This window comes from Mytilus californianus, unplaced genomic scaffold (genome assembly GCF_021869535.1).
Source record: "Mytilus californianus isolate M0D057914Y unplaced genomic scaffold, xbMytCali1.0.p SCAF_1, whole genome shotgun sequence".
Classification (NCBI taxonomy): Eukaryota; Metazoa; Mollusca; class Bivalvia; order Mytilida; family Mytilidae; genus Mytilus; species Mytilus californianus.
In genome coordinates, this window is record NW_026262581.1 from 89,564,885 (window position 1) to 89,591,196 (window position 26,312).

At 34.0% G+C, this 26,312-nt stretch overlaps 2 protein-coding genes across 4 annotated transcripts in view; both read left to right on the plus strand.

Annotated features, from left to right (window-relative positions):
• Positions 1–234: 234 nt before the first annotated feature.
• LOC127709580 (uncharacterized) lies at positions 235–3,229 on the plus strand. Its single transcript, XM_052215186.1, has one exon. It carries the CDS (start codon positions 335–337, stop codon positions 3,113–3,115), a length of 2,781 nt encoding a protein of 926 aa, XP_052071146.1. The 5' UTR covers positions 235–334; the 3' UTR covers positions 3,116–3,229.
• Positions 3,230–10,935: 7,706 nt separating this feature from the next.
• The window catches only part of LOC127709357 (trichohyalin-like), an 89,071-nt gene continuing 73,694 nt past the window's right edge, over positions 10,936–26,312 (plus strand). For all 3 annotated transcript variants that reach the window (XM_052214848.1, XM_052214865.1, XM_052214857.1), the window contains exons 1-9: positions 10,936–11,058; positions 16,117–16,686; positions 19,793–19,860; positions 20,984–21,162; positions 21,466–21,741; positions 23,023–23,254; positions 24,888–25,077; positions 25,632–25,803; positions 26,131–26,285. In XM_052214848.1, coding sequence (XP_052070808.1) covers positions 16,144–16,686; positions 19,793–19,860; positions 20,984–21,162; positions 21,466–21,741; positions 23,023–23,254; positions 24,888–25,077; positions 25,632–25,803; positions 26,131–26,285 — 1,815 coding nt within the window. In that variant the 5' untranslated portion in view covers positions 10,936–11,058; positions 16,117–16,143. The remainder of the gene's footprint in view (positions 11,059–16,116; positions 16,687–19,792; positions 19,861–20,983; positions 21,163–21,465; positions 21,742–23,022; positions 23,255–24,887; positions 25,078–25,631; positions 25,804–26,130; positions 26,286–26,312) is intronic.

The window sequence follows — 26,312 nt, forward strand, 5'->3', positions numbered from 1 at the left end:
GGAATAAACTTTTGTTCAAATTATAGACTTGTTTCAGAGCTCTAGACTTGTTTGTATACAAATATGGTTAGATGTTGTGGCTTACATATTTCTTCGTGATTTTTATGGTGTCATATGGGTTTATTTTTACAACTTTATAATTCAAACTAAAGTTTCCAATTTTCACGGGCTTTTTTACGGTTGAGTAATTGTTTATACAAAGCAAATGGTTTTAAATTCTCCGTTAATCGTTCACGTAATATTTAAAACACAGCAAAGTTCAACGTTTATAGGTCACTCGGTATAAAACAAACAAATTAACAGGATATTTTGTTATTTGGTTTTGATAAAGTGAATGACCAACATGAATAAACAAGTGGATGCGTCCTATCATTGTGGAATTTTGTTGATATTTTGTGTGTTTATTGCACAAACATCTTCAAAATTATTGAAACAAAATACAACAATGGATTTGTATGAGGATTATTCATTTACCGGTATACAGGAAAGCTGTTTTCTCGAACCTGTCGAATCAGGCATTGCTAACAAAGTGGATAAAATGGCTTTGGACGGTGCAAAAGTTATATATATTTACTTCAAATTTCAGAACTTCACTGGACCTTTATATGAAGAACAACGAAGCTCTTTTTACAGACCATTATCCTGGGTTTGGACCGTGGGCAGACACGGAAGAAGTCTTCTTTTACTTCGCCCGCAATACGAGGTATTTTCTTTGACGTCCCTTAGTCTTGGAACGGAAAGAATTGAAGTTTTTGTGAAACAAACACCGATGAACTGTCTGACAAAGTATAATGCCACTGTCGTATCTGATGCACTTGGAGAATTCTTATTACACAAATTTAAGACACCGAGTACTAACGCTTCGGCAACAATGGAGACTTTAAAGGAAACGGAACATGTTTGTAATCTAAATATTGCACCACACAATGGTAAGGCGATATTTTATTATGTTTGCTGCCATAAAACCTTAAGTGGCCAGACTGAATGTCAACAATTAAAATCAGACAAATATCTTACTATTTTATTTGTGTGCATATTTCTGATGAACTTTTTTGCCGTCATGTTCAGTCCATTGGTAATACCTTCTAAATTCTACAAAAAGAAATTTGAAACAACGTCATATGAACACAAACTTAATGAGCCAGTAACATTGACAGTGCGGAAGTCGTCTACAAAGTCGAAAGAACAGTACAATTTTCCTAGTTCTTATTTCGAACAAATGACCGAGTTCAAGAAGACTATTGAAAGTATAAATACTGATGTTACATACATGGTAACTGTCAGAAAAATTGACATTGTTACTGAAATGGCCCGACTTCTTCCTTCAAATCGTGTACCCGTAGGGTTATTCGAATCTTTACATGCAGCTTTGGTTAATTGTGAAATTCGAAAGAAGCCTTCGATGAAGGATTGTTGTGAAAGTAATGTGTTTGGACCATGCAGACCATGCAATCGTGTTTTTCCTTGGTATAAGATACTAAGAACACTGATGCAGCTTCTAATGTATATACTGATTGGAAAGGTTTGGATTCTTCGTTTACATTTCTTTTTTGAATACGAAGAATCCGAACGTTTGCAGAGAGAAGATGCAGCATCTCAGCGCAATTTAGATCTGACTTATACTGGTAATCTTACGTGGTACCTCACTCCAGTTCATATGACTTTCATTGTCTGCTACTGTATTTTTGTTGTGGATGTACTTCTTTTTGGAATAATTAGTGGACAGGTCAAACGGACCCTGCAGAGAGTCATGCGCAAATGCCTCCGAGATATGCGTGAAATATCTAAAAGAAGTGCTATTGGATGGTCAGTACAAATTTTACTTCAGCCATTTAAGCATTGTGGTATTTTTGGAATCTTATTTGCCTGGATTTACTATATTCCAGCTATCCCGATAGTTATGGTAACGGTTGCATTTTATTGTTTTCCAACAATAAACGTCCTTGTGAGACTGATCATTTACTTTGTGGCATATTTTCTGCCTTATGGACGTAATTGCCTTACGGAAAGATGTTGTCTTAAATTAAAACAACTTTGGCGTTATATACACAAAGTTTTTCGAATGGATATTTTAACTAGTCAGGAATCAATCGAACGTCCTGAGAAACTATCCGTTAAAAACAAAATTTTACAGTTGATTGTAATTTTTGCATGTTTGTTGACAATTTCATCTTTTGTACTTCTGGCTATGGAATGCATCGTGTTCTTAGTTGAAATTGTAATGTACACACTTATTGGAGTAATAATAAACTCTGCACACACCTTGAAGTATCTATCTTTAGTATTCCTTCTTGGATTTTATGCGCGTGACTGTTTTACTACCGTCACAGTAGAGTATTTAGCATTTAACAAATTCTTAAACGGATATCTTGTGGATAAAATGAGAGAAAAGGTAGAGAATATAAGTATGCGAGGTCACGAAGATCAAAGGAATACGGCCTTCCAAGCCAGTCTGAATGATGCAGAAGGTAGAGACGATCAGCCAGTACACCTGACAGTTACAAATGACAAACTTAAATGGCAAATTAATCGGTTGGTTTTATTTCTGGATAAAAACGACACACCTTACATAACATCCAAGTTTTTCTTTGATACATGCTATTTGGATCAAGCAGGAGTTCCGGGGCCTTTGGTAGCTAGCCTTCTTCGCGCAATGCAACGCTTTATTATCATATGTGTTTTCCTTTTCTTCGTTGTCATCGTTATTTTAGCATTTGGAGATGAATATGGAATATCAGCAACCAATCAAATGTTTGCTACCTTAGCCGGTGGATTCTTACCTTATATCCTGAGATGGGTTTTGTTCAAGCAACCAGAACCCGTCACTGTAGATCCCAATAATCTTAGTTTTAAAAGTAAATTTCAACGAAAAATTGAAGAATATCAACAGAACTGGGAAGTTTCTGATATAAGAATTGATAGTAACCCAACGAAGTTAGTTCCAACGAAAGTTGTGGATGACAATGGTGTTAAAACTGTTGAAGATTCAACGGAGGATGAAATTAAGTCAAAAGACAAAGATATCATGCTGGAGGAAATTAAGCCAGTCATAAAGAGTGATTGTACTGACAAAGTAGATATTCTGATTTATGACGAACTTGTAGTACATGTATAAACATTTTAAATACTAGTAATGTGCACAAATGTAGCATGTTATGTGCTGTATCCAAAAAATAATAACGTTAATTTTTTTTAATTTTACGATCTTATATAAATTTCTCGTATGGAACACCATCGTTTTGTTTGTCTTCTGTAGTCTTGGAAATACAGGACAGGTAAATACACTTAAACCCAAAGTAATTCAACGAAGGAAAAAAAAAGATTCTTTTGAGAAATTACATGAATTGAATTGGCGAATCAATATTACAGTTCTGAGTTAGTCCAAACACCTTAGATACGAACGCGACGAATTGAACCAGACATTTCGGTACACATAACCACCCACATGCGTGACAGTCAATTTTAGGATCTAATTTTATGTATGTATACTAGGCGAAATACAAAAAAAAAAACACAAACATAAAATTACTAGATGAATAATCTTCAAAAGCTGTAAACCAAAGCCAACATGAGGTCGACATACCTTCTCCAACAATAGACAGGTGGCTATAAATAATATATGCCAAGCTCTAAATCACCCAAATCAAGAAAATAATAGATAAAGTAAAAAAACTGCCATTAACATCAACTTCCCTAAAAGGCAAACATTTACGACAGTCGTAACGAGGTCTGGGCATGGGACATTTACAAGGCCATGTGGCAGGGTTAACGTAGTTTTTGAGCACTCATCCCTCGATACCGCTTATAATCTCGATCAGTGAAATATCAAAAGCTGCACTGAACAAACTTACAATAAAAAGATAATCAAAAGATAAAAACACTTTACTCTCTAATATCGATAAAATAGACAACAAAACACAAGTACACAAAAACAAATAACTGCATTCATGATAATAAAATACCTATCTCAAATTCTCTGAGCCTGTGTTGATGACCCATTGGTGGCCTTGGTCTGTTTTCTGCTCTTTGGTCGGGTTGTTGTCTCTTTGACACATTCCCCGTTTCCATTCTCAATTATATGATATAAAAACAATCAGATACGCCATCATAAAAATGCCATGATAGAGTTGATTCCTACCTTACCAATTAACAGATTAATTAATATCTTGCCGACATAGGGAAAAATGTGATAAGGAAAACAAAAGGAACGAATATTATGTGAAAAAAAGGAATCCTTTAAGAAAGAAAGCTTATATATTTTTTAAGCCCCCTAAATATTTAGCTTTAAAGAATTAAAAGTTTTGACTGTAGTAGAAAACAAAACTACTATATTTAAATAATATGCGTGTATGTATATGTATTCTTAACATAAACATGAAATTTCAGCAAATGAATTACATTTTCAAATTTAAAGTAAAATCCATGTTTAAATCTATTGTTGACAATCGTTTAAAATAGCTATAACAACAGTATTATTCAAATGTTAACGATTATTTCAACGACCCCGGAACACTTAAACCTTCTTCCGCGTCTCGCCTAGGGCGAGGGATATAATTACTACAGTGTTAAAAGGAAGATATCAATGACAACTGATCATATAATTCTGAAAAGACTTCTTTAACTTATTGTTTACACACTTTTATGCGTGTTGAAAATGAGATACACATTCGTATAGGAAGGTTTCTGTACTCTTTTTTCTGATAAAATAACTCATTGTAATCGCACTTGCATCTTGTATCATGTTCATTCGTTACTTCCTTATGCAATTATTTTTGCGTCATTTAAAAATATATAATTGTTAGCACACAAACAAACATATAAGCCATAAGGTTTATGTGCTCGTATAGTTTTATAGTTATGTTATCATAAATTAATGTTAAATAGCATTCATCAATATACGAGTGCAAACGGAAATTTATAACGCCATGTTATCCGTTATCAAGTATAACAACTACATTTTTTTTTTTTTTATTGCGTAGAACTTGAAAATACCATAAAGAAGATACTTTCGTTGTGTGCCCAAAATGAGCAAGCAAGCGGCGTCTTTGTACTTTCATGGAATTTCATTCATATTTTGTATACTGATTGAACAGTCACAAACTGTCAATCCAGGCAGAACAGAAAAGCTGGAAAATCTAATGACTGGTGTGCTACAAAATTGTGTTCTGGAAACAGTTGATAGGAATATTGCACCTAAAGTAGACAAAATGGCTTTAGATGGAGCTAAAGTAATTTATATTGATTTCGACTTGTATAATTTCAGCGAAAGGTTAATTAAACAGGACCAAGGCTCTGTTTTCAATCCTGTATCCTGGGTATTGACCACGGGAAGACATGGTCAAAGTCTTCTTCTTCTTCGTCCACAGTATGAGATATTCTCATTGCGTTCTTTAAGCCTTGGCACAGAAAGGATTGAAGTTTCTGTGAAACAAACACCGATGAACTGTCTGACAAACTATAATGCTACCGTCGTATCTGATGCACTCGGGGAGTTCTTACTGCATAAATTTAAGGCATCAAGTCGCAATACTACTGTTTCTGTGGAAACTTTGGAAGAAACGAAGCGTATTTGTAATTTACATATAGTCCCTACCAAAGGTAAGGCGATATTTCAATACTTTTGTTGCCATAAAACCTTAAGTGGCCAGACTGAATGTCAACAATTGAAATCAGATAAATATCTTACTATTTTATTTGTCTGTATATTCATTGTAAACTTCTTTGCCGTTATGTTCAGTCCACTTTTAATTCCATCAAAATTTTACAAAAAGAAATTCGAGACAACATCATATGAACACAGGCTAAGAAAACCGATGACTTTAACAGTTAGGAAAATATCTGCAAAATCAATAGAACAGTATTCCATTCCAGTCTCATATTTTGAAGAAATGACCGAGTTTAAGAAATCCGTTGAAAGTATGGGAACAGGTATTACATATATCGTTACTATTAGTAGAATTAACATTGTGACTGAAATGACTCGCCTTATGCCTTCAAACCATGTACCCGTAGGATTATTCGAATCTCTATATAAAGCTTTAGTTAATTGTGGAGTACGGAAAAAACCTTCTATGAAGGGCTGTTGTGAAAGTAACGTATTTGGATCGTGTAGACCGTTTGATCATGTGTATCCCTGGTATAAAATTCTGAGGCTAATCATGCACTTTTTATTGTATGTACTAGTAGGGATGATTTGGGTCGTACGTCTGTATTTCTATTTCAAATTTGAACAGTCAGAACGTTTGCAGAGACAAAATGCAGCATCGCAACGTAATTTACAGCTGAGCTATACTGGGAATCTTACGTGGTACCTCACTCCAGTTCATGTAGTTTTCATCACCTGTTACTGTATTTTTGTTGTTGATGTTATTCTTTTCGGAATAATCAGCAAGCAGGTCAAACGAACTCTGAGAAAAGTCCTGCGCAAATGTTTCCGTGATATGCGAGAAATTTCAAAAAATAGTGCGTTCGGATGGTCTATACAGATTTTGCTTCATCCATTCAAACATTGTGGCGTATTTGGATTTTTGTTTGCCTGGTTGTATTATATCCCTGCAATTCCGGTATTCATAGTAACACTTTCGTTTTATTGTTTCCCCACAATTAACGTGTTTGTGAGGTTAATTATTTACTTTGTAGCATATCTTTTGCCGTATGGACGTAACTGCCTCACGGAAAGGATTGCGGAAAGATTAAAACAACTATGGCGTTATATTCGTAGAGTTTTCCAAATAGATATCTTAAGCAGTCAGGAATCTATAGAACGACCGGAAAAATTATCAGTGAAAAATAAAATATTGCAGTTAATAGTTATTTTTTCATGTTTGTTAACTATCTTATCCGCTGTTCTGTTAGCTATGGAATGCATTGTGTTTTTAGCCGAAGTTTTTATGTACACGCTTATCGGGATAGTAATAAATTCGTCGTTCACCTTGAAATATCTATCGTTGGCATTCCTTCTTGCATTTTATGCGCGTGACAGTTTTAATACCGTTACAGAAGTATATCTAACATTCAACAAGTTTTTGAATGGATATTTAGTAGAAAAAATGAGAGATGAGGTCGAGAAAATAAGTATGCAAAGTCACGAAGATCAAAGAAACACGGCCTTCCAAGTCAGTCTGGATGATACGGAAGGTCAAGACGATAAACCAGTATCTTTGACGAATGGAAATGACAAACTTAAATGGCTGATTAATGGCTTGATATTATTTTTAGATAAAAACGACACACCTTACATAACATCAAAGTTTTTCTTCGATACGTGTTATATGGAACAGGCAGGAATTCCAGGACCACTAGTTGCTAGCCTTCTTCGGGCAACACAACGATTTATGCTTATCTGCGTTTTCTTATTCTTCGTTGTCATCGTTGTTTTAGCATTTGGAGATGAATATGGAATATCAGCAACCAATCAAATGTTTGCTACCTTAGCCGGTGGATTTTTACCTTATATCCTGAGATGGGTTTTGTTCAAGCAACCAGAACCCGTCACTGTAGATCCCAATAATCTTAGTTTCAAAAGTAAATTCCGACGAAAAGTTAAAGAATACAAAGAACATTGGGAAGTTTCTGATATAATAATTGATACATTTAAAACAATAGAAACAGTAGATGACAATGACGTCAAATGCACTGCAGCTGCGGCAGACGACGAAAACAAATCACAGGACGAAGTAATCGTTCTCGAGGAAAACTATTCAAAAGACGACACAATCATGCTGGAGGAAATACAAGCAACTGTGAAAGACAATACAATGCGGAGAGTAGACCTTCTTATTTATGACAATCTTATTGTCTGAGGATTTTAATCAGTATTTTTTAATATTCTTTGTAATTACAAAATATTTGATTAATGAATAATTTCTTCATTTATATTTACATAAAATCTTCCATCGCTCGTCAATATTTTCAAGGGATTCAAAAAGCTTCACTCGAGTATAAACAGTCGGTATGCAATTTGTCGATTTCCCGTTTAATATTAGTCAGTTTTCTTGTTATAATAAGAGGAATGTTAATATTCTTAAAACGGTGTAAACATTTGTATACTAACATCAGGTCATATATGATATACGTGTGTACAAGTACAATAAATGTAATTGGTTAAAAGAGAGGCGAAAGATACCAAAGGGATATTCAAATTGATAAGTCGAAAATAAACTGACAATGTCATTGCAAAATAAAACGAAAAACGACGAAAAGACAAACAGTAGTACACAAAACACAACACAGAAAACCAAAGACTGAGCAACACGAACCCCACCAAAAACCGGGGGTGATCCCAGGTGCTCCGGAAGGATGAGCAGATTCTGCTCCACATGTGACACCCGTCGTGTTGCTCATGTAAGTAGAAACCCGGTGACAAGTCTAATTCGGTAGGTCACATTCGAGGAAAAGTTTCTCATTATTGATAAGTAAGGATAGAATGTGTTGATTTAATTCACTCGCTTACTGTAAGGGAAAGGCTCTGTATTTCCAAAATTATAGATTCGATGTGGAAATTCAGAAAATGGGACTGGATTTTAAAATAAAGAAAACATTTACGAATGCTGCCATGTGTCAATTGTGCTAATTTTACACACACAAAAAAAAGACAAGAAGGGAGAATCCCACCTTCTTTTATATTTTTCTTCATCTTCATTGAAATTTCGTCCAAAATGTATATTCTATACCGTTGATAACGTTGGTGTATATAGATTTTTTCTAAAGATATAAAAAATATCACTTTTGAAATACGTCACATGCTTGTGAAGGCCCAACCCTTCCCTAACATGAAACAGTGGTGTAACAACAAAACTTAACAACAAACTGTAAAAATCAGTTGCAAAGGGCATTATCCATTAGATCGGTATTAAGTTTAAAAGATAAATAACAAACAGACAAAAGACTTTATAAAGTACCGATCTAAACGTACTCGCTGTTATTGAAGCCCAATTTCAACTAATCAGTAAACCATGTTATATTAATCATTACATCACCAAATAGTGTAAACTGGGACTATTATACTAACAGTCAATAAAGTATGTCCCAGGTGTAAATTTAGACCTCAAAATTCCGAGAAAAGCATGACCTTATGCAAAACTTATACGTCATTCAGTATACATTTAACAATGATTTAGTTACGTCATACTCGTTTTTTAAAGTGGATAAAAATATTAATTTGTGTTTATCAGACAATTTTTTTTATTAAAGATGCGTCTTTCATTCGCGCCGGTAAGAGTTGCAATTTCCTGTATAAAGTTTCCGAGGATTTTTATTGTTGGTACAATCACTGGTACTTTTACATACAGGATAGAACATTTTTTGGCGGTATAGAATAGATTTAAAAAAAAATCAAATGAGTGGAGATTCTGAAATTTGATCCTTTGTACGCTTTGCTGGTTAACTTACCCCCCCCCCCCCTCACTCCCCCGCCCTTTTTCCATTTTTACAGTGTTGATCGATATGCTAGAAAAATAGCATTCAAAAAGGTCTGCCCAAAAAATCTTCGCCCAACAAAATAAAGGGAAATGAAATAGCAGACTACAAAATAAAAAAATTAGGTTTAGGATATGCCTTAAAAAAGGTCAGCGCATAATTTTTTTCAAAGTTCCAAGTTCCAAGGGTAGGAAGACTGTCACGGAATAGAAGGTAATGAATTCCTTCATAATATAAGTTCCAAAAGCAAAAAATATTCTGGATTATTATTTCCACAGGAATAAATATTACAGTATATGTTCCTAACGGAATAAATGGTATAGAATATTTATTCCAACAGGAATAGATATTATGACATAATCATTGTTTATAACAAAGTTTCCAGTGGAACTTCTGTTAGGCGGAACAAATATACGTTGACAAGACAACTCGCCCCACTGCCAAATCGCCCCACTTTTCCACCAACTCGCCCCACTATCTACCAACTAGCCCCACTCTTGTTTACTAACTCGCCCCACTTATGAAAAAGGGTAAAAAACCCAGTGGTGGATCCAGGAAGGGGGTCCGGGGGTTGGAACCCCCCCCTTTTTTGACGATAAATGGTTTTGAATGGGGACATATGGTTGGACCCCACCCCCTTTATCGTGGGTTGGAACCCCCCTTTTAAAAATGGCTGGTTCCGCCCCTGATTAACCTGATGAATAAAGGTCTGTCAACTCGCCCTTCTTATGAAAAAGGGTAAAATTCCGATGAATTAAGTCCTGCCAACTCGCCCCACTTATGAAAGATAGTTTAATCTACACAATCTCCCCAACTGTACTGCTATAATAACAATAGGAAGAAAAAACACTTGTTATACAAATTAAAAAAAATATATATATGATTCTGCATAAGTGGGGCGAGTTGGTAGGCCTTAATTCAGTCCGGTTTAATTCTTTTTCATTAGTGGGGCGAGTTATTCAATGGGATTGAACTCCTTTTCAATAGTGGGCGAGTTGGTAAGACTGAATTAATCGGGATTTTACTATTTTTCGTAAGTGGGACGAGTTAGCAGACCTTTATTCATCGGGATTAAACTCTTTTTTCATAAATGGGGCGAGTTGGCAGGAATAAATTCATCGGGATTTTACAATTTTTCATAAGTGGGGCGAGTCTGCAGGACTAAATTCAACGTGATTTTACCCTTTTGCATAAATAGGGAGAGTTGGTAAACCAGAGTGGGGCAAATTGGTAGAAAGTGGGGCGAGCTGGTGAAAAAGAGGGGCGATTTGGTCTGGGGCGATTTGACAGTGGGCGAGTTGTCATGGATTTTTTAACTTTCAAAAACCATCTTTCTTAATTCCCAGTGTTTTAACAGGCTACTAACAATTAAAGGTACACGGTGGCCTGCAAAAGTGCACTGTAATTTAACGGGTTTTTTGGGGGAATTCGTTCGTTTAACATAGTAATCTGAAATTTGTATGTGATCAGCTAATCGGGGCACTTGCAAGAAGAAATTTGATTGGTAGCAATCTGGTGTCGAAGGTATACAAATATGGCGGACGTAATAAGTTTGAGGAGATAAAATGTCTTATTACAAGTATGCTGTCATTGTTGTAGTGAATGGCATCATAACGGGACGCAATATTTGAAGCAATAGAAGTAAGAAAGCAAAAAATATAGTTTCCTTCATACATCTTCCCAGATCGCCGATGAAACTATTTGATGACAGTAGACAAATAATTATGATGTCTTGGAAGTGTAATAATGTTTACTTCGACGCCTTCCCAGGTCAATAAGGCATCAATTAAAACCGAAAAATATTCGCAGCAGACGTCATGATAATCTGGACTTAGATGACAGGAACAAAACAGCTGTTCAAATGCTATGTAATAAACATAGAAATAGACACAAACAGATAAAGTCATGATCTGACAGAGCAAATTAATACATGTAACATGATCTCTGCAGAAATTTTAAGAGAGACATACAATGCCAAAACATATAAAACATGCATGGGTATTATACCCGAAAACGTGTATGAATTTTCAGTGATAATCCTCAATCCTCAATCTTATGGCCTTATGGCACAACTGTTCCCAATGGCAATGGTGCATATTACGCCCTATGTGAATCTTCCTCCATGTACTTTAATTTTGTTTTTGCTGTTACGATTGAGGTTGCGGATGTTCTGGTAAGTCAAAACGTCCTGTTTTTGCAATAAAGACCGAAATGATTTCTAACTTCTGTTTATAATCTTCTGTGTTTTCTTGTTCTAATATTCCTAGCAGGGTGCCTGTATTTATTTTACGGATTCCTATTTCCTTTGTAATTTGGTGGTAAATTTCTTCTCTGTAACATTCATAGTTGGAGCACTCTGTGAGGTAGTGTTGCAGTGTTTCCCTAGTTCCACAGCTGCATAATTCGGTGGTGTTTTGCCCTGTGTGTTGTTTATAGTAATTAAGTGTGGTATAGCCAGTTCTTAGTTGTATGAAGATGCTGAAGAATTTTTTTGTTGGATAGTCAAAGATTGGGATGTTTTTAACATATGGTCTTATATCAAAAAGGTCTCTTCCAGTGTTGCTTAATTCCCATCGTCTTTGCCACTTCAGCATGACACTCTTGTGTGCACCTTGTTTAATGTCTTGAAGGGTAATTATGTTGTTTTTTGGCAGGAGGTATGTTGCTTCTTCTGCTGTTGCTTTGCCAATAAGTCCGCTTCATCGTTTCCTTGTATATTTGCGTGTCCGGGTGTCCATAGGATGCAAATTTCCATCCCTTTAGTTCTTAGGTCCTCGATGTGTTCTCTGATGTCTCGAATCACATCAATATATGATTTTGGTGTCCAATTTAGTGTTAGGAGTCCTACTGCACTTTGACTGTCAGAAAAGATCTTAAGTGTGGTAATAGTGTTATATAGTCTTTCCAGTATACAAAATTCCAGTACAATTACAATTGCTACCAGCTCTGCCAGCAAGATGGATCCTCTTTGAGCGACAGGTCTATGTAGTCGTAAGGCTGGTCTTGAGTCCTCTGTGTAAATGATTGCACCAGCTCCACATGGTTCGGGTTTTCCCCTGCATGATCCATCAGTGAATGCAGTTGCTTGGTCGTTTGCTGTATTACTTATTAGTTCTGTCATGACTGCTATGCATAGTTGCTTTTGTTCTGATGTTCTTGATTTCGAGCTGCCGAGGCTGTTCCAGTATGATGGTGTTGTCTTTGTCCTTGATGTTTCTCCCAATCTGTAAGTAAATTCAGGTTCTATTAAATTGATGTTAATGCCAGTTTCTTTTTCCATTTCAACTGATTGGCATAGCGCTTTGCCCATTGGTGTTTTATGGATGTCATGACCTATTTCTTCTTGATAATTTATCAGTTGTTGTGTAATAGGTTCTTTTACGGACTTTGATTGGATTTTTGCAATTTCCCTAGCTTATAGCAATCTCTTCGATTCTCAGGTCTATTGGTAGAACTCCAGCCTCAATTTCTAAAGCTTCTCTGCCTGATGTTGACGGCATATCAAGGCACAGAGTGAGCGCTTTCCTCTGTAACCTGTCAAGTCTTTGGAGGTCTTTTTGTTCAGCAACCTGCCATGCTGGGCAGCTATATTCCACAACAGATCTTATTAGACAAAAGTACAATTGTAACAGTTTCTGGGTCTTCATCTTACTGATTTGTCTTACTTCTTGTAGTGTGGTCAGATTTCTACTTGCTCTTTTTTCTAGTGTTTCTAGGTGTTTTCCAAACGTCATTTTCTCGTCCAGTATAACTCCAAGTAACTTTGGGTTTGGGTTATAATTCAGGTCTTTTCCATTTAATTTGATGGTTTTATCATCTTCACTGATTTTCTTTTTTGTGAACAGGCACACTTCTGTCTTTTCAATGCTGATGTTAACTCTCCATTTTCTGGTCCATTCTATTGCTTTTTCGATGTCTTGTGCCATTTCCTCTTTCAGTTCATCGATTTTCTCTGGCTTTCTGGACTGCCACATTGTACCATCATCTGCAAATTTTGTGTTTTCACCTTTGATGTCATTCAGAAACTCATTTATATAGATATTGAAGAGAGTAGGAGCTAGCACAGAGCCCTGTGGTAGTCCTATATTTGTTTCAAATTCAGTTCCTATGAATCCATCAAATATACATCTTGCCATTCTGTTGTTCAGAAAGTTTTTAATCCATTTCCATGTTTTTCCTCGGATTCCTAGTTTATGTAACTTTACCATTAGTCCTTCTCTCCAGATTGACTCATATGCTGTTTCCAGGTCAATTAAACATGCCAAAGTTATTTCACCCTTGTTGTAAATAAAAAATAAACTTTGGATTTACAGATATTTTCTGTCATGGCACAAACATACTGGCAAAGAACAACATTTTGTCTAAAGACACCATGAATGAAATATCATTAGGATAAAAGTTAACAGCCTTCAAAAAGTAGGATTTTTGGAGGCCATTATCTTTGTATTCAGTTCTCATTTGAACTATGGTCTTAAAGGGGGAAAATGTTGCCATTTATATGAATATTTGAGCCATGAAAGCTATCATCATGAAATAAAAAAATTGATTTTTTATCACTGTAAATTGATACCCGATTTTGGGTATAATACCCATAAATGCAGATAGTACCCATTTATGAGGATCTTCCACTTAAACTTTTATGAGCTTTGATTGCTTGTTAATGTTTAACACCACTTTCAGTAATGCTGACTTTATCGTGGCTGTCAGTTTTATCGGTGGACGAAGCCAGTATGCCCAGAGAGAACAATCGACCTTAAGGCAAGAAAACTGACAATCCTAGTCAATTAAGATTGGGGTTTGAACTCACAACCTTTGTGTTGACAGTCGAGTGATACAGTAGATGAACTACTAAGACCACTCAGCCACCAAGGCCCCTTTATAAGCAGCATCTATACTACTAAAATAACGAGATCTGGTTTGTTAGCTGGCATGATGTAAAAACGACGGATTAAAGAATTCAACTTTATATATAACTAATATAGGACAATGGTTTTGATTAAAAGTTACACCATTTCAGGACCTTTTGTTTTCCACATAATTAATATTACCAACAATTAACAAGTTCCTTGTCGAATCCGATACAGATACCAATGTATGTTGTATGTATGTTCTGTATCCTCCGCCTTTATTAGGAGCACCACCATGGGTAATGCTGTAAAGGAGGGCATTTAACACATTGTATCGGTACAGATTTAATGTGAGCATTTGCCATGTTTGCCTACCAAATCCCCCAGCCTGGCCGTGACGGATCTTACAACCAAAAAGTTAACCTTCCCAAAAACAAAAAGTACAATGTAATAAAACATACAACCACTTACTCAACTGATTCGCTCATCCTCAAAATATAAGAAATGCAATACATAAAAACAATTATATACAAAAAAGGAATAAGGTTACCCGGATGCCGCACAAATGCCATGGAAACGAAAGGGAAACTGGTAAGGACATACTTGGATTCCAAAAGTGTATATGTCACATGTAGTTTCCGGTTGTAGTCAGAAAACCATGATGGGTTCAAACAGAAATATTTTGAAAGCAGAGAAAATTGTGCACCTTATAATCAGCATGACTTTTTCAGATGACAATTCGAATACCAAAAATCAAGGCTAAAAATAAGGCATAGGCACTTTAATTCAGTCACAGACTAGTATATTGTTAAAATATAGGAAATGTCACCTGACTCATCAGTAGTCCTAAAAATAATGGCGTCTTGAAGGCTATTTTAAAAAAAATTTGCTTGTCTTTTTAACGTTGACCCAATTTATTCTTACAAACCTGAATTTCCTGAATGTTTGATTTATTTTATCCAGAAATTTATTGCCTTCAATTTTTATGAAGTTCAGTGTGTAGATTTATTTTATACTTTGTGAAAGTGAGCGATCTTGCAAAATATTTGAAAAAAGATGTTGTCGTCATCTCAGCTGGAATTGTTACTTATTGTCTCGCCTGCTATGAAAGTCACAGAATGCAAAACATGGGGATTACTATCCTGCGGTGGTGGCATACACTATTTGTATAAAATTTTATATTTCAGAGGGTAGACGACCTGGAGGCTTCATACCTTGTTTATAGATGCCTTATGTGACAAAGTTTCCATCTGTTATACATGTATGTCAGTTGTCTTTGACCTTATTTTCATGGTTCAGGGACTCTAAACCCTTTAAAAATATTTAAGTTTAGTTTTTTTTGTCATGTGGATTTCACACTTATTATAATTATAGGATAACTATATTTGGTGTATGGGTTCTTGACGTAAACCTGAATTCATGGATCAGTGATCAAGGTTTAAGTTACATATTTAGGTCTGTTTTACAGGTACTGTGATACTGTAAGCAGTAGGTCTCTGGCATGTTTCATCTGACCTTGACCTCATTTTCACGGTCCATTGGTCAGTGTTAAGGTTTTGTGTTTTGATCTTTTTTTTTTCTAATACTATAAGCAATAAGTCAACTATATTTGCTGTATGAAAGGTTTGTAAGGTGTGCATGGATTATCTGACCTTGGCCATTTTCATGGATCTTTTATAATGATTTAACTCTAGTATGCCTATGAGCTTATAACTTCAAACCTTACAAAATAAAAAAGAATGGTGGTTTATAGTCTGTATACTTTTGAACAATTTTCATGGTAATGTGACATTAAAAGCAGTTCCTTAAAATGGTTATTCATATTTAATATTTTATATTTTCTGTCTTAAAGATTAAAGAGCACTAAGTTCAAGAAAGAATGGGTCTCCAGGATTTCATGACAGTGTTCAGTAATTTAGATCCTTCATGTAAAGGATTTGTCACCTTACATCAGGTGTTGGAATTTTGTCAATCAATTTACCACAGCAGTATATCAGTTGAGCAAATTGAACATGCAATAACACAGATATGTGGTTCTACATCATCAGGACGAGTCAGTAGACAACAGTTTATAGCTGTTCTTGAAGAAATCGAACGCAGGCGTTCAGTAGAAGAACAAGCATATTGGGACTTCCAAGCTTTAGACTATAAAGGAACAAACAGAATTTCATTAAAAGATGCTCTTATGATGTTTAGAGAGTTTCATGGAGACAGATTCTCATTGTATACATGGAAAGAGTTTTTGCAATCTCGAGATGATCCTGATGAACAAGTTTATTTTGATGAGATAAGACTGTGGTTGTGCAATTACCCTTCAGGTGAACCAGCTTCCAAAGATCAAATTACACAGGAAGAAGAGCAGCTAATCAAAAGACAATCTAGGCACCAGAGTGATAGAGTGAATAAATTAAAACAGATTCAGGTAAATGTTTTAAAAGATAAGTATGTCGTAGTTTACTTAAGATTCTCATAGTTAGTTAAGCTTCCCAAGAACTATACCTTAAATACTATGACCTATGTGTTAAATCATGAAAGACACTGATAACATGTTTAAAATATGTTATCAGTATATTTCATGATTTAAACACATAGTATTAATTAAAGATGTTAATAAAATAAATCTTTGAAAAATTAAATACTTCTGTAACCAAATATATGCCATTTTTGGTGATTTTTATACAGAAATATCCATCATTTTAATTCGAGGTACAGTTGTAATTTAATGTTATATCACTTAAAATTTTACATGATTGATAAATTTGGCTCTCGAGTGTACATTCTACTTGTTGAATGTTATTTCAGAAACTTGTCATTTCCACAAAATTTGGTAAAATACTTTTTGAGCTCACCTGTCCCAAAGGGCCAAGTGAGCTTTTCTCATCAATTGGCGGTTGTCGTCGTTAACTTTTACAATAATCTTCTCCTCTGAAACTGCTGGGCCAAATTTAACCAAACTTGGCCACAATCATCATTGCGGTATCTAGTTTTTAAAATGTGTTCAATGACCCCGTCTGCCAACCAAGATGGCCAACATGGCTAAAAATAGAACATAGGGGTAAAATGCAAGTTTTGTCTATTATTTTGAAAACCGTTATAAATGAGAGAAAATCTGACTGGAGCAAAAATGTTCAGAATGTTGAGATCTACCATTTGTTCATATTCGTCGAAACTGTCAGACGGCTTCTTATAGGAGTTATTGCCCTGAAATGACAAATTTTACCATTTTTTTTCATTTTTACCTTTTATCTTGAAAACTATAATAGATAGAAACTTAAAGGGGCATTAGCTGTCAAATTTATGTTCACCGATTTGACTCAAATTCTCATATTTGATTTATAACATACTGAAACATATATCCAAATTATAAAAAGTCGAAAATAAACAATTTTCAATGCATGGGCTTGATAATATGTATCAGCATTTTGTGTGTATTTTAGTCTAGAAACCATCTAATTAACTATCAAGGTAACCTCCAAAGACTGCCGATGGTCATATAACCCTATATGAACATAAATATAGATGGATAGTAAAATTGTGCAATCGGATTTTTCTAGGTCTGTTTGATTTCATATTTTAGGTTAAAAATATATGTTAGTCATCGTTTTTACCTGTATAAGAATGAGTTTTTGTGGATCCAATCAGTCAATCAAATAGTTTACCCTTGTTTCACTTTCAATGTTGACATTCTTTTCCTTTTAATAACTGAACACGCCTAATTCATGGGTAATCCATCTCTAGCTAATGGGTTAAATTGAAGGTCACATGAATACGAATTCAATGAGGTCGAATTATTCACTTGCAAGTGAATAATTCATCATCAATGTTTCTTGGCTTATTTGACAAAATTGAACCAAACTGGCTGCTAAAAGCGAATTATTATTTCACTATTTCACTTTCATTAATGATTGAACAACAATAATGACATTTCAATTTTTTTTAATATCTCTTAGCTAATGCCCCTTTAAAAATGCAAAAATGATCAGCAAAACAAGTCCTACAAATAAGTCTCATGGTCGAAATCGTCAGTCGACTCCTTATAAGACTTATTGCCCTATGATGACGATTTTTACCAATTTTTTGCATTTTTGCATTGTATCTTAAAAATTATAATTATTAATAGATAGATAGAAATTTAAATAAGCAAAAATGATCAGCAAGACAAGATCCACAATTAAGACAATATGGAGGAAATTGTCCGACATCTCCTTATTGGAGTTATTGCCCTTTAATGACATTTTTTGTATTGCCTGCGACGAAAGTCACAGAAAGCAAGACATAGGGATTACTTTTCAGGCGATGGCGTCAACATTTGTTAAGTTTTCTGCTTAAGTTAGTTTGATAGGATCTACTTGTGATAGATCAATGATATTTTGTATGAAGTTGCATTACTATCAGTTCATATCAGTTTGATGACTATTTTGAGGCCTTGCAGCCCTAGGTCATGGTCCAGTGACTTTGAATTAATTAGCAATTTTCAATGTTAAGTTTTTCTGCTTAAGTCAGTTTGATAAGAACTACTTGTGATAGATCAATGATATTTTGTATGAAGTTACATTGCTGTCAGTACATATAAGTGTGATGACTATGTTGAGGTCCTGCCCCCTAGGACATGGTTCAGTGAATTTGAATTAGTTAGCAATTTTCAATGTTAAGTTTTTCTGCTGAAGTTATATTGATAGGAACTACTTACAATAAACAACAACATTTTCTATAAAGTTACATTACTGTCTGTATATAGTGTGTTGACCATTTTCAGAGCCTGCTCACTAGACAGTCCATTGTGACTGAATTAATAAGCAATGTTGCTGTCCATCAGATTGTCTTTTTCTGAATTTTATGCCGATAGGCGAGACATACATGACATATCTCTGTGTCAACAGTTTATTACCATTTTTTTTTGCATTTTGCCTTATATGTTAAAAATTATAATGGATAAATAGACACTTTAAATCACAAAATTGATCAGCTAGGCAAGATCTACTAACAAGTAAAATTTTGCCGATATAGTTTGTAGACTGTCACTCTTTATAGGAGTGATTGCCCTTAAATGAGGAATTTTTGCCCTCTTTTGTGTTTTGAGCAAAAACTGAAGAAGATAGAGGGACACAGAGCAGACTTAATGATCAGCAATACAAGATCAACAAAACAGATTTTTGTCATGAATTCTATTCTCGTCTAAAATGTTGGAGAGTGTCCTTTGTTGAATATGCACATAGACCAAGGTGAGCGACACAGGCTCTTTAGAGCCTCTAGTTTTGCTACCACTGGGTTGTTACTTCTGATGTTGTGCTATCAGTCTGTGAAAATACCACCAGCCCAGTTGCTAGTTTTTCAATACAGACATGAATTACATGTAAATAATACATTTTAAGGATGCTACACTAAAAACATGAAAAGAGAAAATTTATTATTTTAAGGAATTAACTTTTTTAATGAATAATGATGCATTTAGTATGTTTAGAACATGTACATCATCATGTATTTAATCTTCCTGTTTTGAGTATATAATTGTGATTGTGTGTTTGAAGGACGACAAAGAAGAAATACAAGAATATTTAGATAATGCTCAATACAATGCACAGAGGAGAAGAAATAAGTAAGTATAACTTCCTATTGTCATTGATATTTAAAGAAAATCATTCATTATTGTGGCTTGATTGTATAGGTTAGAACTGTCTGTAACCAGTGAAAATTCCATAGTAAAACTCGGTTCCCTTCTCAAAATTAGCAAAAATTTAAATAAAGATGATACTTTCTGCCAAAAAATATGTAAAAATTAAGATTACCATAAGTTTGAGTTTTTATGAGCGGTAAGCTACAATTTTATTGGAAAGATTAAGTATGGTTAAGGTTTCAAAAACTAATAATAGCTATATATTTGCTGCTACATTGTACATATAGCAGCCAGTTTTGTTCAATTTTGATAAACTCAAAAACACTGCTTATATATTACTGCCTTGAAAGACAATTTGATTAAAAGATTTTTGTTTAGTTAATGTGTTTTATCTATTAAATGAGATAAAGCAGAACTTAGAAAATTGACCTGCACATGTTTTTTTTCAGTGTCTGTTTAAACTTGACCTGCACATGCTTTATTCAGTGTCTGTTTATATTTGTAATCATAACGATGTCACATGTCCATCAATTTGCCAATGGTTAATTTAATTGGGTCCAGTCAGGAATACACAACAAATGTTGACACTTTATAACTATCCCATACATTGTGTATTGTTTTCAATGGAAGTTTTGTCGTTTTTGAATTATGTTTAAGTATATATTAAATCAAATTTGAGAGATTGAATCAATTCCTTGGGCATGAATTCAACAGCTAATGCCCCTTTAAAGAAATTATACATTATCAAAAAATTTTTTTTTTAAAGTTTTGACAGCAAGGAGAAAAAATGTGAAAGCATTACTGCAATTAGAAAACACAGACAAATTCAATGTAACATTAAAACTTTTTTTGAACAACCTTAAAAGATATCTGATGTATATAAGTGATTCTGGATAGATTTTATGGTGAACAAGGGTACTTCTGTCACATCACTGAATACATATTGTTACACTTTAATAGACTCCTGTACAATATTTAATCTAACTTGCCTTTACAAAAAGTAGCAAAGTAGATATACATGTACATGTACTATATATTCAAATCTCCTTTTGCTGTTGAATTTTACTTGTATAATAAAACTTGACAGTAGATTTTTGTTTTTTAGATGGGACAAGCAAGGACTTGAAGCAATGTTATTTGATGATGGTTTGGAAGCAGACGACGACACAACATCTACTAAGCCTAAAGATACCATAACCATGAGTGATGTAAATGATGCAATGACACAGAAATATGATAAACTCAAGTCTAAACTTCTGTGGGAGATGGCTAAAATGTCTTCAGGTATAAATGTATTGTCGGTAGATTAATGTAAGAAATAACATGATTGGCGTTTGATCTGACAAACAGAATTTAGATTTTGTAATAAAAATGTTTAACTCTGTGGAATGAGAAACTCTTAAAATTCTAAGAAATTTTCCATAAGTTTATGAGCAAGCTTTTCTTTGCCTGAATTCTCATTTTGATTAGATATTTCAATAGTTAGAGGTAAAATTTATAAACAAAATTTAAAACTTTATACTCCTGACAATTTTTGCTTCATATTTTATTTTATCTTTAAGACCAGACTTTTGTATACACTTTTAGCAATGGAAAGTGACAGACAAGAGATTTTCCAGCAGCTTTGTCGTGAAGAGAAACAGTACAGTAGAGAAGGTAGTTTACAGGACAGAATTGGTGGTTTATCTGGTTCTCGTCTAGACCTTATAGCCACACTGACAGGTTTGATGGGTGAAGTCAGGTCTCATGATTTAAAGAGAAGAGAACAGGCAGAGAAAAAACGAGAAACACTTGGACAACAAGGCATGAAAGAACATGACATTAATAAAGCCATACAGACAGAATACCAGGGAGTTATAAGTGGTAAGATTTTAATAAGGCTCTTCAAACAAAATACCCAAGAATCATCAGTTTTGGTGGATTGTTGTCTTATTGGCATTTACACTATATCTCCTGAATTTTATATAATTGGTAAGATGGAAATAAAGTCATTTGAGAAGATTATCAGAGAGTCATTAATAAAATGAAAATAAGCCCTGAGAACAAAATACCAGAGAGACATAATAAGTATTAAAAATGTAAATAAAGACATGCCAACAAAACTTCAGGGATATGAAGTGGAAAGAGCAAAATAGGGTAACAGGCTAACAGCAGACAAGATTTCAAATAACATATTGTTTAGGAGACTTAAAAACAAACTTATCTTTGTCTCAAATTCATAACATGTAGGGAGTTGATTTTATTAGTTTTATAAAACAACCATGACTACATTCACATCTGATGTGGTCAGTGCAAAAAAAAAAAATAAACTACAATATAATCACTTATATAAATATCCATATGAAGACCATCAAATAGTAGAAAATTTAACATATCTGATGCAGAAAAAGGTCAGGATAAGGCTTAAGGAGAAGACAATTGTAGAATAGTAAACCTTTATGTTGCAGATAAATGTATTTATTCAGACATCTCTAAATACTAAAAGATTACTAAGGAATTTAGTAAACTATAAGACATATGTTAAATAAGAAAAGGAAGAGATGTATTCCCTAAGTGTTGGACAAATAAATTTTTATGTCCCACCTAGGGGCATTATGTTTTTACTGTCTGTGTATCCGTTCGTTCGTCCGTCTGTCCTGCTTCAGGTTAAAGTTTTTGGTCAAGGTAGTTTTTGATGAAGTTGAAGTCCAATCAACTTGAAACTTAGTGCACATGTTCCCTATGATATGATCTTTCTAATTTTAATGCCAAATTAGATTTTTGACCCCAATTTCACAGTCCACTAAACATAGAAAATGATAGTGTGAGTGGGGCATCCGTGTACTATGGACACATTCTTGTTTTTACTTTATCTGTTATGTGAATTTTTCACATCTTATCTAATGAAATAGATTTACAGCGTTTGAAAAATACTGACCTTTTCGAGTTTGATCCTGATATTAATACATCATATAAAAGTCCTTTGATAGTTTATTTTATTGTCGAAATAATACATGTCAAAAGGATTGGACACAAGTTATACAACTTAGAATTATCTTCTCCATTACACAAATATAACTATATTTTAATCTCAATAAAAGAGTCCTTTGATAAACACAGTAATACTAAGTTTACAATTGATATCTGATTTTTCTTTATAATCAGGAGATACAACATGTGGAGCTACCTTAATTCACTTGATAGAAAGATTTAAGCTTGAAAAGGAAGAAACAATGATGGTAGTTAAATCAAGAGCCAGTATGTCTTCTGTCGCTTTGGAGAATGAATACTATAGGTTACTTCGGCAACACTTGTTACTGACAGATGAATGGGGTTTCCCAGCCTTGGCCATGGCAGTAGGATTAGCAGAGAGACCACAACAATATAGATCCACCAAGTAAGAAAAAATGTTATATAAAAATAAGAAGATGTGGTATGATTGCCAATGAGACAAATCTCCACAAGTGACCAAATGACACAGAAATTAACAACTATAGGTCACTGTACGGCCTTCAACAATGAGTAAAACCCATACCGCATAGTCAGCTATAAACAGCCCTGAAATGACAAATGTAAAACAATTCAAACGAGAAAACTAACGGCCTGATTTATGTACAAAATAATGAACGAAAAACAAATATGATATACAGCAACAAACAACAACCACTAATTTACAGGCTCATGACTTGGGACAGGCACATGCAGAATATGTTGTACTGTTACACCGCTGTCCCAGGTTAGGGGGAGGATTGGGCGCCTGCTAACATGTTTAAAGCCGCCACGGCTTTAAACATGATAGCAGGCGCCCAATCCTCCCCCTAACCTGGGACAGCGGTGTAACAGTACAACATATCAACAAACTATAATAATCAGTTGAAAAGGGCTTAACTCATCAGATCGATACAAAGCAAAAAAAAAACAAGTAACAAAAACACAGAGTGGACATGGCAGGGTACTTATACATCCCCACAACAAAAAGACACTAAGTACAGACAGAGAGTACTCAGTTACTGACAGTTAGTTCAAAGCAAATAACAACTAATACAAAAAAATCATGCATCTAAGACTAAAATTTCAATCAGTACACATCCAACATCCAATGGATATAGTGTAAAGAGGTCATTAACGGTCAGAGAAAAACATGACTTTGTGCAATGCCAAGATACAGGTATCGACAGATTGTAGAGCCATGAAAGTGCATATGTATATAAAAATAATATTTAGTTTGATTTTAATTTACTGAAAACAAAATCAATATTAATACCAATAAAAACAATATTCAAAGATCTAATTATAGATATTGAATTGGTAACCTTTTAGAATAAATTTATTTAACGGATCGAAAAGTTTACCCGGATCGTATCTAAATTTCCGGGCTCGATAAACAACATCTCCCTAAAATTATGATGTGCTATACCGTTAAAATAAGTTTTCTACAGGTACAACCAAACTTCCAAACCAAATCTTTATATCTTTGGAAGAATTTAGTAAAGGTTTTAAGTAATTTGTGGTAACGAAATATGCATGATATAAGAAAGTTAAATAATAATTGTACAAATATTTATTTGTCAGGATTTTCACGTAAATTCATTACATACTAGGTGATCATGTTACTAATCACTCATGGGTAATTTTAAGTGATGTTCTTTCAAATTTTCACTTGTTATGTTCAGTAAAAGTATGAAAGAAAAGGATATAGGGTTGATGTATAGAATATAAGTCAAAATTAACGAGATATACCGGTATTTGGAAATAAACCAAATATCAAACAACCATAGGGTTTTCTCCATGTTTTTTAACTTGACAGTTACTAAAGTCACATGACATCAATGACAAATTAATATCTATCACACCTCTTACCTGTATTTGTTTAAAAAAAACAACTTTATGACTGTTTGGGTAAAATTGATTCCCCAGCTGGCTGGAGAAAAACCTGCATTGCTGCCATTCTTAAGGTTAGAAGAAAATATTTTTTAGTAGACAAAATTGGTGTAGTGCACTATGGTGTAAATTTGCATTTATTGTTTTAGAGGGAACGATTGGGACAGGAATAGAAGTGAGCAACTTTCACAGATTCAGTTGGAGGACAGGAAGGGGAGAAAACTCCAACACACACCTGCAGATTTAGTCGACACCAACAAGTTAGATGACTTGGGTTTGACAGATTTAAAGCAGCATCTTATCAAGGAAATTGTACAGAAACATTTCTATGAAAGAGAGGTATAAATAATTCCTTAAGGATTTGAACATTTGAGCACTTCTTTTGTTTGTTTCATCTTTGCCAAAAATGACTAATAATTGAATTGTCTATAATAGATGATTGACCCTTTGCAGATCCCTTGATTCTATCATCAATGTAGTACACTTAATAATCTAATAATTTGCAGGTAAATTTTACAAAAAAAAATCATTGATAGTTTAATTTGGTTTTGTAAATTCATAGATAAGTGCTTTTTTTCATTAGTGTAAAACAGAAAACAGAATAAATATTGCAAAAATGCAAACTTTTCTAGTTAAATTCTACGACAACATGAACAGGAATTACACACACAATTCAAGCACATGCAGTATTTAAAATAAATGCCACTAATGTTAATGATATTGCTTTGTGAAAATTATTTATTGATGTGAATTTAAGGCAGCAATCTTGAGTTAAGACAAATTAATCAAATTCCATAAATCATTATTCTTATGATGAAAAAGTAAGAGAAAAATAATCAGCTTTCGTTTTTATTGTTATTTAAACTTTATGTATATGTAATTTATTTTTGTAGGCAATGATAAACATGTTACAAGGTAGAGAGAGTGAACAACAAAAGAAGAAAGCTCATCAGATGAGTAGTCAGGAGAGAAAGAAGAGACTGAAAGTTCTGAGGAATCAGCAGATTAGTTGGTCTCAATCTAACTCTGATGACACTAAAAATTTACACCAAATCCTTACTGAGGGTAGGTTAACAGAGGATATGTAAAAGCAGGAATTTGTAAAGCTTCAAAACTCAAATGAAAATATAAGATCAACTTTTGGTAGAACTCACTCAGGTACCATTTCTTTGACATTTGGAATTTGACAAATTTAATTTAGATTTATTTTATATACGAGTCATGTTATAAAAAAGTGTTTTTTTTATACTTTATATGTCTAGGTAAGTCAGTTAGTATACTGAAAATAGCATGTTAACATTTCAGAATTGTAAACATGCTGTATTCACATTTAAGAATTGTAAACATGCTGTATTCACATTTCAGTTATTTTCCCTTAAATATATTTTATAGCTGTAGCATTATATTGTGAAGTTAGAAGAGAAGAACTACTGCCCACTGCTAATATTGTAACAGATAATGTGGTATCAGAATGTGTTCTTGCTGACCTTATTCAAAGACAGGAAGTAGAATATGAAGCAAGTTTGGAACAGTTTGTTTCAAAGCAGGTAAGCATTATGCCTTTTTGTTTAAAT

Coding starts and splice junctions, on each gene's coding strand:
- LOC127709580 (XM_052215186.1), top strand. CDS start 335: ATGACCAACATGAATAAACAAGTGGATGCGTCCTATCATTGTGGAATT.